This window comes from Mirounga leonina, unplaced genomic scaffold (genome assembly GCF_011800145.1).
Source record: "Mirounga leonina isolate KUSES-001 unplaced genomic scaffold, KU_Mleo_1.0 Mir_115, whole genome shotgun sequence".
Taxonomy (NCBI): Eukaryota; Metazoa; Chordata; class Mammalia; order Carnivora; family Phocidae; genus Mirounga; species Mirounga leonina.
In genome coordinates, this window is record NW_023270268.1 from 37343927 (window position 1) to 37361023 (window position 17097).

Sequence of the window (17097 nt, forward strand, 5' to 3'; positions counted from 1 at the left end):
AAGAGGGGGAGGGAGTGGGTTAAAAGAAAAAAAAATAGAGGAGGAGGAGAAACTAGGTTAAATGTCAGATTAGGTAATTTAATCTTTCCTGAACAATAAACATGTGATATTTAAATTGCTAGATTTAATTTTAAAAACACCATGTTGCGGGGGGCGGAGGGCACCTGGATGGCTCAGTTGGTTAAGCGGCTGCCTTCGGCTCAGGTCATGATCCCAGGGTCCTGGGATCGAGTCCTGCATCGGGCTCTCTGCTCAGAGCGGAGCCTGCTTCTCTCCCTCTCCCTCTGCCCCTCCCCCCTGCTTGTGCGCTCACTCTCTCTCATTCTCTCTCAAATAAATAACTGAAAATCTTTAAAAAGAGCACTGTGAATTGTGTAAGGCTGTTGAATCACAGACCTGTACCTCTGAAACAAATAATACATTATATGTTAAAAAAAAAGAAGATTGAAGGGGGGTAATCGGAGGGGGAGATGAACCATGAGAGACTATGGACTCTGAGAAACAAACTGAGGGTTCTAGAGGGGAGGGGGGTAGGGGGATAGGTTAGCCTGGTGATGGGTATTAAAGAGGGCACGTTCTGCATGGAGCACTGGGTGTTATACGCAAACAATGAATCATGGAACACTACATCAAAAACTAATGATGTACTGTATGGTGACTAACATAACATAATAAAAAAAAAAACACTATGTTGGCAACAAAGCTGTTAAATAGCTTTATGGCATGTTTTTTTATATTTTGCCTTTGGATTTGGCAACTCATGCACATTTTATGTTGGTCATAAACAAGACAAATTTAGATAAGGAAATTTAAAAATGAAAACATGTAAGATGTGAGTTTTAGAATTAAATTCCAATTGCAATCAAAATCATCTTCTTCCCTTAGGGTTTGAAAGTAACCAGTATAGTTGTTACCAGTAGTAAGCAAGATGGCTAGCTCAAGTTAAAGATGTGGAAAGGTTTTCTTCGATGAGAATATAATGGGCCATATGGGAATAGGAAACAAAACAATCAGATCAACTCCATTTTCAAAATACTAATTAAGTAAGAAATCACATAAAGACCTTTTAATTTCAACAGTACTCTACTCTGCCAATTGAGTTATAAAAGTGGGTATTAAAATAATAAAGAAACAAGTTTGCAGATATCCTTTCCTCCAAAAAGAAGAATTTAAGTATATCACCCTTTTATAAAAAACAATTATTTCAAGAACTATAAAAAATAGGTATCATCATACTTTTTAAAATAAAGCAATTTAGGGAGTGCCTGGGTGGCTCAGTGGGTTAAGTGTCTGCCTTCAGCTCAGGTCATGATCCCAGAATCCTGGGATCAAGCCCCCCATCAGGCTCCCTGCTCACCGGGGGTCTGCTTCTCCCTCTCCCTCTGTGCTCACACACTTTCTCTCAAGTAAATAAGTAAAATCTTTAAAAAATAAAATATAATAAAATAAAGCAATTTACATGAACTATCAGAACAGAGATTAAAATTTTATATTAAAAATGAACAAGTCATTTTATTATGACTCAGGTATAACATATTGCATTATTAAAGCTGTTTATAAATCTACAACATGCAATCAAGACACAGAGCAAAGTGATGTAATTCTACCTAACCACAATATACATTGTGAAAGCAGTTAACAGAAAGATAAAAAATGCGGTAACCACAGCCTATTTAAAAACACTTTAATATTTTCTGTTGTTGTTGTTGTTGTTTTAAATCAGGAACTCTTTATACTTTATTTCTAAAAGGTAATTCTTATTTAATTCTAATATTTAATTATTTATTATGGTAACCTAACGCTGTTGTTTAGGTTTTATGTAATAAAACTTATCTTGTAGACAAACACTGGAAAAATGCAAGAGAGAAAAAGGATCAGATGGCACAGGTCCTTCAGGAAAAGCGAGCTACTGGAATGAGCAGGTCAATAAAACTATTTGTAGAATGGGATAGGTGTCTATTTTCAGATCATTAAGATATTTTTAAATATCCTGAAACCAAACCCAGATTCAAAAGGCAAAGCCAGAACCATTCACTGTGTTTATTAAAATAAAATCTCTTACTAAGTCTTACACAGTAAGAGAGGCCAAACTCACCCTAATATGACCTCAGATTTAGAAGCCTGCCAAAGAATCTGTATAGAAATAGCAACCAAATGTTGCTTATACCTACTGTTTAAAGTAATATAAAATAAAACAAAAGCGTACTAGATATTTTAGGACTTAAAGAGTGAAGTAAAATCCGAGAAAGAGAATATGGGTAAGCGTTAGCAGCCTTTTAAATTAAACATACAAGTCTAAATTATATAAGCTAATTTATTTTTAAGATTTTGAACACTGAAATAATCTTTAACACCAATCCCTACCTTTTCCATCTTTCCAACTCCTTTTAGATTTTTTCTCACCAAGAAAGTAAAGGTTCAACTCTGTATCTGAAACTAGAATTTACTATATGTTGGCTAATTGAATTAAAATTAAAAAAAAAAAAAAAGAAAGTAAAGGTTCCCTTCTTGGCAGAAATGCACTATTATGGTCCCTATAGGGAGCCATTCCAGCAGCACTTTTGGTAGAATTGTGAATTCCTTCTGTTCCTACTGCTTAGCCCACAAATTCTTTTATTCCTGTTCCCAGGCTGTGAAGATGTTTAAAAATGTTACAAAGCCTGAAACAATTAGTTTCACTATAAATGTATGTACTCTAACCTTAGCTGGTTCCCTGCTGCTACTCAGGATCCCAGAATCATCTCTAGATTAGAAACGATTTAAAACAGAATAGAACAGGGGCGCCTGGGTGGCTCAGTCGTTAGACGTCTGCCTTTGGCTCAGGTCATGATCCCAGGGTCCCAGGATCGAGCCTCACGTCGGGCTCCCTGCTCAGTGGAGAGCCTGCTTCTCCCTCTCCCTCTGCCTGCCTCTCTGCCTACTTGTGCTCTCTCTCTCTCTGTGTCAAATAAATAAAACCTTAAAAAAAAAAAAAAGATTTTACTTATATGGGGTGGCTGGGTGGCTCAGTCGTTAAGCAACTGCCTTGGGCTCAGGTCATGATCCCAGGGTCCTGGGATCAAGCCCCACATCGGGCTCCCTGCTCAGCGGGAAGCCTGCTTCTCCCTCTCCCACTCCCCCTGCTTGTGTTCCTGCTCGCGCTCTCTGTGTCAAATAAATAAATAAAATCTTTAAAGAAAAAAATAGTATAGAACAGGTTCTAAGCAACAATACTCTCCAAATGGAGAATTTATAAGTTTCTCTCACAATTAAGTGGTGTTCATCCAGGAAATTCAAAGTTTTTGTGACATGTAAACATCAATCAATGTAATTCACCATACTCATGGGCTAAAAATACCCTACCATATATAATCATTGTGATAGGTACAGAAAAAAACATCTAACAAACTCCAACAACTGTTCACGATCAGAACACTCAGAAAACTAAGATTAGAAAGGAAACTTACTCAACCAGATGGAAGGCAGCTATGAAAATTCTACAGCTAATATCATACCTAATAACACAGACTTGATGCTTTCTTTCCTCCTAAGATCAGGAACATGGCAAGGATTTCTGCTCTCACCATTTCTATTCAACTTAGAACTCTGAAGTCCTAATCAGTGATATCAGGAAAGAAAAAGAAATACAAATTGGAAAGGAAAAGTACAACTGTCTTTAATCACAGATGACATGATAGTATATGCAGAAAATTCTAAGGAATTTATCCAGACTTAAAGTTATATTACAAAGCTGTAGTAATCACAACGGTACAGTACTGGCACAAAAATAGACACATAGACCAATGGAACAGAACAGAAAATCCAGAAATGGACCCACAACTATATGGTCAACTCATCTTTGACAAAGCAGGAAAGAATATCCAACAGGAAAAAGAACGTCTCTTCAAAAAATGTGCTGGGAAAACTGGACAGAATATGCAAAAGAATGAAACTGGACCACTTTCTTACACCATACTGAAAATTTACACTGACCTCTACCTCTGAAACCAATAACACATATGTTAACTAACTGAATTTAAATTAAAAAAATAAATTAAAAAAAAACACTCAAAATTTAGATTAAAGACCTAAATGGGAGACCTGAAACTATGAAAATCCCAGAAAAGAGCACAGGCAATAACTTCTTTGAAATTGGCCATAGCAACTTCTTTCTAGATGTCTCCTGAGCAAGGGAAGCAAAAGGAAAAATAAACTACTGGGACTTCATCAAAATAAAAAGCTTCTGCACAGTGAAGGAAACAATCAACAAAACTAAAAGGCAACCTACAGAATGGGAGAAGATATTTGCAAATGACATATCTGATAAAGGGTTAGTATCTAAAATATATAAAGAACTTAAAAAATTCAATACCCCAAAAATGAATAATCCAATTAAAAAATGGGCAGAATACACAGACATTTCTCCAAAGAAGACATACAGATGGCCAACAGATACATGAAAAGATGCTCATTATCGCTTATCATCAGGGAAATGCAAATCAAAACTACAATAAGATATCACCTCACACCTATCAGAAGGGCAACAACACAAGAAACAACAGGTATGGGGTGCCTGGGTGGCTGAGTTGGTTAAGCGGCTGCCTTCGGCTCAGGTCATGATCCCAGAGTGCTGGGATCGAGCCCCGCGTCGGGCTCCCTGCTCAGCGGGGAGCCTGCTTCTCCCTCTCCCTCTGCCTGCCTCTCTGCCTACTTGTGCTCTCTCTCTCTGTCAAATAAATAAACAAAATCTTTAAAAAAAAAAAAAGAAACAACAGGTGTTGGTGAAGATGTGGAGAAACCCTCTTGCACTGTTGGTTAGATTGTAAACTAGTGCAGCCACTGTGGAAAACAGTATGGAGGTTCCTCAAAAAGGTTAAAAATAGGGGCGCCTGGGTGGCTCAGTCGTTAAGCATCTGCCTTCGGCTCAGGTCATGATCCCGGAGTCCTGGGATCGAGCCCCACATCGGGCTCTCTGCTCGGCGGGAAGCCTGCTTCTCCCTCTCCCACTCCCCCTGCTGTGTTCCCTCTCTAGCTGTGTCTCTGTCAAATAAATAAATAAAATCTTAAAAAAAAAAAAAAAAAAAAAGGTTAAAAATATAACTACTTTATAATCCAGCAATTGCACTACCAGGTATTTGCCCAAAGAATACAAAAATACTAATTCAAAGGGATACCTGCTGATGTTTATAGCAGCATTATCTACAATAGCCAAATTATGGAAACGCCCAAGTGTCCATCAATTGATGAATGGATAAGAAGATGTGGTACACATATATACAATGGAATATTACTCAGCCATAAAAAGAATGAAATCTTGCCATTTGCAATGATGTGAATGGAGCTAGAGTATTATGCTAAGTGAAATAAGCCAGTCAGAGAAAGACAAATACCATATTATTTCACTCATATGTGGAATTTAAAAAACAAAACAAATGAGCAAAGGGAAAAAAGAAAAGAGTGAGAAGCAAACAACGAAATAGACTCTTAACTATAGAGAACAAACTGATGGTTACTAGAGGGGAGGTGGGCAGGGGCATGGGTTAAATAGGTGATGAAGATTAAGGAGGGCACTTGTGATGAGCACTGGGTGTTGTATGGAAGTGCTGAATCACAATATTGTACACCTTAAACTAATATTACACTGTATGTGAACTAACTGGAATTTAAATAAAAACTTACCAAAAAAGAGAAAATCCAAAGGAATTTAAAAAAGACTTACTAGAACTGAGTTACACAAGGTGGCAGGCCATAAGATCGAAATACAAAAACCAACTGCATGTCTACATACTAGCAGAGAACAACTGAAAATTGAAATTAAAAATACCATTTACAATTGAAAAAACTCCTCAGTGATTATAGCAAGCTGGCAGGATACAAGATTAATATACAAAATTCAACTGCTCCGAGATCAAGTCACATGCTCTATCAACTGAGCCAGCCAGGTGCCCCTGGTAATGACTTTTTAGACACAACACCAAAAAGCATGAACCTTGAAAGAAAAAACTGATAAGCTGGACTTCATTAAAATTAAAAACTGCTTTGTGAAAGTCACAGTTTCTCTACCACCAGGTAAGGAATGTCAAGTCTTTGCGCATCTTTACAAGAAACATTATGTGTTTGTATGTCGCTTCTTTTTAAACAAATGGTTATATACACAGCACGCTGATCTGCATTTTTGTTACCTTAATGTGTCTTTGTAGATCATTTAATATTTGTACTTAGCGTTCTTATTCCCAATTTTATATCCACACACTATTCCATTATGTGTATTGAACACCAATCAAATCTTACTGGTGAACTTAGTTTGCAATATTTTGCTATTACATATAATACTGCGAAGATTAATCTTCACTTTCCAAATCTGCCAGCACATCAGTATAACCAATTCCTAAAATGGGGACTGCTGGGTTATAGGAAATGTGAATGATTAATTATTGTGAAATTGCTTCCCATAAAGGCTGCACTAATTTATGCTCGTATAAGACATCATATGTTACCCTACACCCTTGACAACAGTGTTTTAGCAAACGTCTTAATACTTGCCAATCTTATAGAGTGGAAAGTGGTACTCAGTGTACTTTTAAATTACACCTTTTATGAACAAGGCGGAGTACCTTTTCATCTGTGTAAGAACCATTAGTATTTCTTTTTCTGTGACTGTTTATTCATAAGTTTTGCCCATTCGCTAAAAATTGGATTGTTGGTTTGATTGTTCCCTTGTATCACTATACAATATTCCTCTTTGTCTCTTTAAGGCCTTGAGGCTCTTAGTATATTTTATTTGATATCAATATTGTTTTGCTCACTGTACATCTTTGGCCATTTTTATTTTCAATCTTTCTTAGATTTAAGAATTCTATGAATATATTTTTAGTTCCAAAGCAACTTTTTCTATGTTGCAACTGTATCCTCGAGGGTTTTCATTCCCTTTTCTATCACAGCTTTCTCTCATCCTTTCCATTAGCTCTGCTTCCACAGGAGGAATCTGATTATTCAGTGATCCCCTCTTCTGCGTTGCTGAATTCATTTTAATAGGTTGTAGTGTGAATAGCCATAGGCTACTGCAATCCCCTGGATGGTGCGGAACTGGCAGTCAGTGTAAGGCACGCATGTTTTAAATCTGATGCGCAAGCAATGAAGGAGCTGGCCGAGTGGAGTTGCTCTGCTGAGGTCACAAAGGAACAAGTGGAGGACATATGGCAGACCTCACTCACCTGCAAAGACATGAGCAATTCATCCCACAAGTGCAACCCTCCTAACAGCTGCCAATCAGGTAGCTTACCAGAGGACTGTACATAGCTTGCAGGCAAGTATGGCCTCTTTCCACATGCCAGAAATATCCAAACGTACAGACCACCCAATAGCATGTGCCTCTAAGGTAACAGAGATCCCTGATCTTCACCAAAGATACTGATGATAATTAAACACCAGATATCATGAAGCTCTATGTTACAATATTTTACCTTCCATTCTTCTTAATGATGCACAATTATATGATTTATAACAAGGATATACAAATACTCAACTGCTTTTAATTCCTCTACTACTCCTCTGGTTATATAACTGAATATAATTATCTTCAGGCTTGTTCTTATTTTAATTAATTATGTAACTTTGAAACCTCCAACTCTTAAATATGTGTCCCCGAAGACCAAAGCTCAGAAACCTTATTCACTAAATTCCTTAACACTTTTTTCAAAAAGTTTTGAGATAAGTTCCTTCTTTATACACTTCTCAAAGATTAGATAAACATTTTTATTAAAAGTCTGGAAATGTATGGCAAAACAAACCCCTGCTCAGCGGGAGGCCTGCTTCTCCCCCTCCCAATCCCCCTGCTTTGTATTCCCTCTCTCACTGTGTCTCTCTCTGTCAAATAAATAAAATCTTAAAAAAAAAAAAAAAGTCTGGAAATGTATGGCAAAACAAACCCCTGCTGTTCAATATTTACTGAATGTAACTGTGCTACACACCAAGCTAGACTCTGAAGACAAAAATAGGAAAAATGACCCTGCCCTCAAGGAGCTCAGAGTTAAGCAAAAGAAAAGGGCAAGCTATAAAGAAATACAATATAATGTGATAAGGACAATAATAAAGTATGCATAGAGTCCAAAGGTTAACACAAAGGAGGCATAGTAACAAGGAGCTACTGAGGAATTTGTGGTCAGCTAGATTTTAAAGAGTAAATCGGAATTTGCCCAGTGGCCAAAGGAATTACGGACAGAAGGTAAAGACATATATTCTTTCAACAACGTTCCTAGTTTGGGACAGATACTATGGGATAGATACTTTGAAATATCTGTCCTAGAAATACAATGATTAATTAAAATGAAGTCTTTGACTTTACAGAGTCAGGAGAGGGGGACCAATAAGTAAACCAATCATTAAAGTATAGTGTGATAAATGCTACAATAGGGATAAGGAGAGAGTATTAGAGGCTTATGGGCCAAGTGGAAATAAGACCTAAACTTAGATGTGAGTAATAAACAGAAATTAGCCTGGTGAAATATGTTATCAGGAGTGGAATGGAGGACAATGTCAGGGATCATGGCATTCCAGGTGCAGAGAAGAGTATAGAGAAGAGCAAAGTCAGAGACAAAGTGAAGAGAGAGAATGTAGTTCAATGTGGCAGAAGAAGAGGCATCTGAGATCAGGCTAAAGATAAAAGCAAGAACCATATCATGAAAGGTTTTTTTAAATTTTGTTTTTAATTTTATTTTTAATGAATCTCTACACCCAATGTGGGGTTCAAACTTACAACCCTGAGATCAAGAGTCGCATGCTCTACTGATTGAGCCAGCAAGGCGCCCCAAGGATCTTTCAAATCAGAGTTTGGACTTTATCTTAAGGGCAATAAGGAACTATAAACTAGTTTTTTAACAGAAAGACTGTTCAGATTTGTGTTTGAGAGCTATACTACAGTAAGTGAAACAGAAAGAAATAAATCTGGAAGTAAGTACAGCAGTTGCCGTAATCCAGGAAATGGTTTCTAGTAGTCTGAACTAAGATAGATAGTAGCAACAGAGACAGAGAAAAGGCATGGGGAGGGCCGAGAGACTGAGGATGCAGAATGAACAAGCCTTATAAATGATTTGATTGGAAGCAGAGAGAAAGAAAAAAGAATAAAAGATGAGGCCTCCTGTCTGGTTTGGGCAAAGGGTGGATGGTACTACTTACTATTCAGTCACATAAGGAAAAGGGGAGAGCAGGTTTTGAGAGGGTGAAATAATCACTTTAATTCTGGACAGATGGAGTCTGAGATACAGAGAAGTTACTCAAATGAAGGTATTCAATAAGCAGCTGGATATATAACAACTCAAGACAAAGTTTGGTCAGAGATATAGATTTGAGAATAGTCCATATACAAAGTAAATGATAACTAAAGCAGTGAGAATAGATGAAAATGCCTGGGGAGAATGGACAACATGAGAAGAAACCTAAGACAAAAACCCCATAGAACGCTAACATTTAGAAGATAAAGAGCTAGGAGAGTAGACTGAAAGAGAGCAGCCAAAAAGGAAGATGAAAATATTAATATGAGAAAAAGGAGTAAGTGCTTAATGAATGCTTTACTAGGTGCTATGTGTTGTGCTAAATGATTTATGTGCACTACTTCATTTAATCCTTAGACACTCTATGAGCAACTTATCATTATCTGCATCATTACAGATGTGGATACTTTAGCTTAGAGAGATCAACTTACTCAGGTTCACACATTCGGTTGGGTGTAAGAAGTGCAACCAAGATCACACCAAGTCCTCTAGAGGCCTTGTTCTTAACTGTTACATTGTACTGCTTTCTATGAAAGTCTTAAAAAGTATGGTATTACAGACACACAAAAAAACAGTGATTCAAAAAGAAAGACACCCTCCCAGTAGCAATGAGCTTACCCAGCAGCACCAAGATCTTGGTTTCTGATAACATTCTCCGTTAAAAAGAATCAGGACTCTTTGGAAAAATGACTGATCTGAAGAGTGGGCAGGAAAGATATAAAATGAGCCTGGAGCATCTTGTAGTGCTAAAAAAAAATAAGTGCTCAGAACAAAAACAAACAAAAAAAGAAAAAAACCAAACTCACAATAAGGGACATAATGTCAAAGGCACACAGAAAACCAACTGAAAGTTCCCAATGGCTACAGTTGTAACTTAAGCAAAAAATTAAGTAGTAATGGACTATATAACCCAGAGTGTAAACTAAATATCATGAGTCCATACTAATATAAATAAAGCATTAAATAATAAATAAATAAATAAGAGAAGAGACAAATCTAGGGTGCAAAAGAATTCCAAATAAATGATGTAGGTAGAGCAACCACTCCACTGACTTCCTTTCAAAGACTACAGTATGGAAAGGGGGGGAGGGTAAAGAATCACTTCATAGTACAGAAATATGACAAACACTACCTCAGCTAAGTGATCAAGGTTCACATCAACAGTGATAAGTCATGTTGATAGTATGGGCCTTTGATACACTGTGATGAAAATGGTACTTTATCTCTGTGGTTTTTTTCTCAAAAACTCAGTAACCCTGATCTAATCATGAGAAACGCATCAGAAAAATCCCAATTAAGGGACATTCTACAAAATACCTGAAAATTACACCTCAAAACTTATTAAAAACATGGAAAGTCTGAGATACCATCACAGCCAAAAAGAGGCTACGGATGACGGTCATGAAATGTAACATGGTATCCTGATAGCTCTCCTGGAACAGAAAAAGAACATTAGCTAAAAACTAAGGAAATATGAAGAAGTATGGACTTCCGTTAATCAACATATGTTAAAGACCAATGTAGGATGTTAACAGTAGGGAAAACTGATTAAGGAGTTTATGAAAACTCTCTGTACTATCTTTGTAATTTCTCTGCAAATCTAAAACTATTCTAAAATTAAAATGTTATTTAAAAAAACAAAGGAGGAGGGACGCCTGGGTGGCTCAGTTGGTTAAGCGTCTGCCTTCGGCTCAGGTCATGATCCCAGGGTCCTGGGATCGAGCCCCTCATTGGGCTCCCTGCTCAGCAGAGAGCCTGCTTCTTGCTCTCCCTCTGCTGCTGCTCCCTCTGCTTGTGCTCTCTCTGTCAAATAAATAAATCTTTAAAAAACAAACAAACAAACCAAAAAAGGATGGGGGAAGCCTGGGTGGCTCAGTTAAACGTCTGCCTTCAGCTCAGGTCATGATCTCGGAGTCCCAGGATTAAGCCCCGCGTGGGACTCCCTGCTCAGTGGGGAGTCTGCTTCTCCCTCTGCCCCTCACCCTGCTCTTCTGCTCTTTCTCACTCTCAAATAAATAAATCTTTAAAAAATAAATAAATCTTTAAAAAATAAATAAATAAAATAAACAAAACAAAGAGGGAAATTAACTGTATCAAATGTTGATAAAAAAGAAAAAAAGACAACCAAGAGCAGTTTCAATGAACTAATGGAGTCAAAGACAGATTTCATTAGGCAGAAGAGTGAACTAGAGCTGAGAATGGGATTATAAGTATATGGTTTCTTCCAAGAAGTCTGACAATGAGGGGAAGATCAAATCAGAGCTGGAAGTAGATATCAAGTTAAAGAAAGTGGTTGTTGGTTTTGTTTTTTTTTAAATAAAGATATAATTCACATACCAAAAATTCACCTTTTAAAGTGTACAATTCAGTGGTTTCCAGTATGTTCACAAAATTATTTAACCATTACCACTATTACTTCAAAAAGAAATAGTATAATCAAAGAAGACCTAAATCTATGAAATATGTTCATGAATAAGAAGACTTCACATTGTTAAGATGTCAATAAAACCAAAGTGATTTACAGATTCAATGCAATGTCTATCAAAACTCTAACAGCCTTTTTCAAAGAAATGGAAAAGCTGATCCTCAAATTCATGTGGAATTGCAAGGAATCCTAAATAGCCAGAACAATCCTGAAAAAGAATAAAGTTAAAGGGGTCACAATTCTCAACTTTGAAACTTACTACAAAACTACAGTAATTAAAACATTATGGTACTGACATACGGACATACAGACCAAGGGAACAGAATAAAAAGCCCAGAAATAAACCTTTACATACATGGTCAATTGATTTTTGACAAGAGTGCCAAGACCATTCAATGGTCAAAGGACAGTCTTTCAATAAATGGTAATGGAAAAACTGGATATCCTTATTCCAGTTTGACTCTTAAATCATATACAAAAATTTACTCAAAATGGATCAAAGACCTAAACTAAAGAACTAAAACTATAAAATTCTTAGAAGAAAGCTTTGGGGAAAATCTTCAGGACGCTAAATTTGGCAACCATGTCACAGGTATGACACGAAAAGCAAAAGCAACGAAAGAATAGACAAATTGAACTTTAGCAAAATAAAGAACTTTTGCACATCCAAGGAAACTATAAAGACAGTGAAAAGACAACCTACTGAACAGAAGAAAATATCTGCAAATCATTTATCTTATAAGGGATTAATATTCAGTATACGTAACAATTCCTAAAACTCAACTCCAAAAATAATTAATCCAATTCAAAATGGGCATAGGACTTGAGCAGACCTTTCAAAGATATACAAATGGCCACTAAGCACATAAAAAAATGCTCAACATTACTAGTCATTAGGGAAATACAAATCAAAATTACAGTAAGATATCACTTTACATTTGCTAGGATGGCTATAATAAAACAAAAAACAAAAATAAGTACTGGCAAGGATGTGAAGAAATTGGAACCCTTGTGCACTATTCGTGGGAATGTAAAATGGTACAGCTGCTGGAAATCAGAATGGCAATTCCTCTGAAAAATTAAAATAGAATTATCATATGACCCAGAAATTCCACTTCTAGGTATACACCCAAAGAAGGTCCCAAAGAGATATTTGTGCTCCCATATTCATAGAAGCACTATTCACAATAGCTAAAACATGGAAGCAACCCATGTGTCCACTGATGGATGAATGATAAGCAAAAGTGGTATATATACATAATGGTAGTATTCAACCTTAAAAGAAAGGAAATTCTGACATATACGACAACATGGATGAATCTTCAGGACATTATGCTAAATGAAATATGCCAGTCACAAAAAAACAATTACGATTAGGATTTCACTTACATGAGGTACCTAGAGTAGTCAAAATCATAGAGACAGAAAGTAGAATGGTGGTTGCCAGAGACTAGGGGAGGGGAGAATGGGGAGTTATTATTTAAGGAGCACAAAATCTGAGTTTTGCAAGATAAAAAGTTATGGATATGGATGGTGGTAATGGCTACACAACACGAACGTACCTAATACCACTGAACTGTACACTTAAAAATGACTAAAGCTGTCAATTTTATGTTGTGTATTTTACTACAATGAAAAAATTGGGGAAAAAATGAGAAGCATTAAGGCTTGTAGTATGTCTTTTACTGTTTCATAACACGTATTTAAATTCTCAATAACTCTACAGGCTTTATTATTAAGCTAGACTTTTTTTATACTGAAATACAGACTTCTCTAGCCTTCTCTCCAGGGCATATACCCTTTGAGGGTATATGTTTCTCTCATAGCTATCTGTATTATAATGACATATATTTTGTTCCTACCTTTAATAATGAAAAGTTTCAAACGTATGCAAGGGAGGAGAGAAAGGAATAATGAAACCCCATACAGCTATCACCCAGCATAAAGAATTTAATCAACTTACAGATAGTTTTATCTATAATTCCACCCACTTTACTCTTCTTCCCCCAATGGATTATTTTGAAGCCAATCCCAAACATCTTATCATTCCAACCATAAATATTTCAGTATGTTATCTCTACATACTATAAGATACTGTTGAAAGATACATACAGCAAGATACAGACAAAGTCCTGCATCAATTCTTGTACTGGTAGGTCAGATTTCTGATATAAGCATTTCTTCAGTAAACCATATATTAGATACAGGAATTTTACATATATTCATGCATTCTACTCTACCTCCTTACAAGTTAAACCACTAGAAGTAAGGCTATCAAGCAAGAAAATCAAGAAAAAAGTGACTTGAACAGTTAGTTTCAATTGTAACAGGATCATTAATCAAAGGTGGTGTTAGGGGCGCCTGGGTGGCTCTGTCGTCTAAGCATCCAACTCTTGATTTAGGGTCAGGTTATGATCTCAGGACTGTGAGATCAAGCCCCACGTAGGGTTCTGTGCTGGGCATGGAGCCTGCTTGGGATTCTCTCTCGCCCTCCCTCTGCCCTCCCACCCCTCCCTCTCTCTCACATGGGCTCTCTCTCTAAAAAACAACAACAATAACAACAACAGGTGATCTTAGAGACCTCTTAGGAAAGAGATGGAGAAAAGTAACACAAATACCACATACACTCTCAGGGGTGCCTGGGTGGCTCAGTTGCTTAAGTGTCTGCCTTCAGCTCAGGTCATGATCTCAGGGTCCTGGGATCGAGCCCCACATCGGGCTCCTTGCTCAGCAGGGAGTCTGCTTCTTCCTCTCCCTCTGCCCCGCCCCCTGCTCATGCTCTCTCTCTCTCTCAAATAAATAAATAAATAAAATCTTAAAAAAAAAAATACCCCACACACTCTCTCTCCCCTCATTCTCTCTCTCTCCCCCCACCTCTCAGAACTACTTTCATATGATACAAGTTATTTGGTATATGATAACACAACACAGTCATATTATATAATTATTAAAGTAATACATGTAGCTGCATATTTTATAAAACAAATGCAATAAAACTAGCTCAATGCAGAAAATTTCTATTCATCTGTCCTTACCTTTTGTTGGACTGAGATTCTGATCAATAAATCCTCTCAGTTCTGCATTTGTAGAAGTCAAACCAACCTGAATAAAATAGTTTTAAAAATTAAAAATAGGATCTTAAGTATTACATGATCATTTAATAAGCTATTTTATACTTTCTACTGAAGAACTGCATCAAATACTACAGATAGCCACATAAAAATGAATTAATTATGTCATCAATAGGAGTAGAGTTAAAAAGAAAATGTTGTCTGAAAAAAATTAATGCTGCCCTTAATTTTTATTGTTCATAATCACTGCCTATAATGCTTTTCAACATTAGGATATGTAATAGATCAGATAAAGACCATTAATACCACACCGCAGAGGTGAGGTCTACTGGTCTCAAATCCAACTGCTTGGGCTCATACTCTGGCCCATCAAGACTACTATGTGTGTGGTTGTGGTCAAGTCACACAAGCTCTCTACACCTCAGTTTCCTCAACTATAAACTGAAGGGTGCTAGAAGTGCTTATCAGTTTAGGTTATTAGGAAGATTAAGATAGTTCATGTGAAGCATCTAGCATAGTGTATGGCACAAAGTGCTCAATCATGTTAACCTTCATTACTATTAATATGATACCCAAGGGACTATCTATAGCAAGTGTGTTTATTTATTTAGGCAATTTATTTCATTTAATGTGATAGCCACTGGACTTCTTGGAATCATAGAGCTAACTATGGTAGTATCATCAGAATTTTAAAAATTTATTATAGAGCCAGGAGGAAAAAAACTCTCCATTTTTGAAAACTTGACATAAAGCAAGATTCCAATAAATGATTCTACGATTACTATTATGTTATTGTTTTAATCCTTATAGATTTGTAATCTTCAAATATCAATGCTAACTTGGTACCTCAAACATCCTCTCAAAGTACTAGCACATCAAAAAGATTTTAAAGCACACTAAGCTTTATAACTTCATATCTGTGCACTTAATGTTATTTTTAAACTACCCACTGCATTAGCATTGTATATTCTTCATGCACACTCATCTGATACTTTATAATTTCATAATGTAATAGCTAATTATTTCATTATTTAGTAATTCGAATGCACTACTAATAGCTGTTTCTTTTTGTCAAGACATATGTTACCAGAAATATTTCTACATATCATTTACATCATGGAAAAATAATTCTGATGCAAACCTATCTCTAGGATCTAATACTAAATTTTTATGACAGCAGCTGAGTGGAAGACATCTAAAACGCACTTTCTCAATTCTGTGTAGATAATGGTGCAGATACTTAATTCTATCTAGTTTCTTATAATTATGCTGTCAGAAGTAAATCCTTTGCAACAAAATTTGCAACAAATTACCACCACTTGGATCTCCAGAATTGCTCACAAATATTAATGTTAAGTGTTCAATTTGTAAATGCCAAGAGTTTACTGTGGCATCACTAACATGCCTCAAAACAAAACAAAAAACACTTTTCTCCTATAAAAAGACAAACTTTCATTGGTGTTCTACCGTAAAAAGAAAGCAAAGAAAGCAAAGACAGCCTTTAATATTCTATGCTTAATACAATGCGGTTGTTTAATCCATGTATTATAATAATTTCAAAAGCATCAGTTTACACCTTTTTGTTATTATACAAAGATAACGGCAAAAACCTCAACTGAAACCACATATTCACAGTGGAGAGTTCACAGTTACTGGGTTACTGTTATGTTTAAACACCTGCTCTTAATGGCCAACTTCTGCAGAGTGGAGCAGAGAATGAATTTGGAAACTTTTTAAGTAGCAGTATATCTGCATCTTAATAACCAACAAATTAAACTCTAAAAAGATAAAGGTCAGTTGTGAGTCAATACTGTGTGCTAATTTTGGTCTAATAGATGGAGGGGAGGTATTTGTATTTAGAGTTTATATAAATACTACTAAAATTAATTTAATTAAAATTTCAAAAGTTTATTAATCCCTGCTTTCATAAACACTATAAAGATTCAAAGAAAAGATTGAGAGTAGAAAAAGTTGGCTGGGAGAGGAAAAAATAGCTTTTCTTTCCTTATTCTATTTAAGAAGGATATAATAATAATAATGGTTCACAGAGCAAAAGTAAAAGGTGAATTCATTTTATATAGAATTTTTCACCTAATAAGGTCCTGAGAAAAGTTTTCTATCTGGAGATTCAACTATTGTGTGACATACTGTAAACAGTCACTAAATGTCTGTAGAATAAAAAATATCCAAGCCCAATTTTTAGGGTTCAAACCATATTTCCCATTAATAACCTTATAATTTCACTGACATTTAACATTTTAGATTGACAAAACTGAAAGAAAAGAAGATTCAGAGTGAGATGATCTGTACTCTGAGTTCAGCTCTGCCATTCACAAGCAAGGTGATCTTGGGA

At 36.1% G+C, this 17097-nt stretch overlaps 1 protein-coding gene across 5 annotated transcripts in view; it reads right to left on the reverse strand.

Annotated features, from left to right (window-relative positions):
• TFDP2 (transcription factor Dp-2) overlaps positions 1-17097 on the reverse strand; it is a 177197-nt gene that overhangs the window by 99541 nt on the left and 60559 nt on the right. For 4 of the 5 annotated variants that reach the window (XM_034996129.1, XM_034996099.1, XM_034996092.1 and 1 more), the window contains exon 2: positions 14709-14775. The exons of the other annotated variant lie outside the window; for it this stretch is intronic. Coding sequence is in view for 3 of the 4 variants with exons in the window: in XM_034996099.1 (XP_034851990.1) it covers positions 14709-14775 (67 nt within the window). In the remaining variant the exon portion in view is untranslated. The remainder of the gene's footprint in view (positions 1-14708; positions 14776-17097) is intronic. 5 annotated transcript variants of the gene reach the window in all.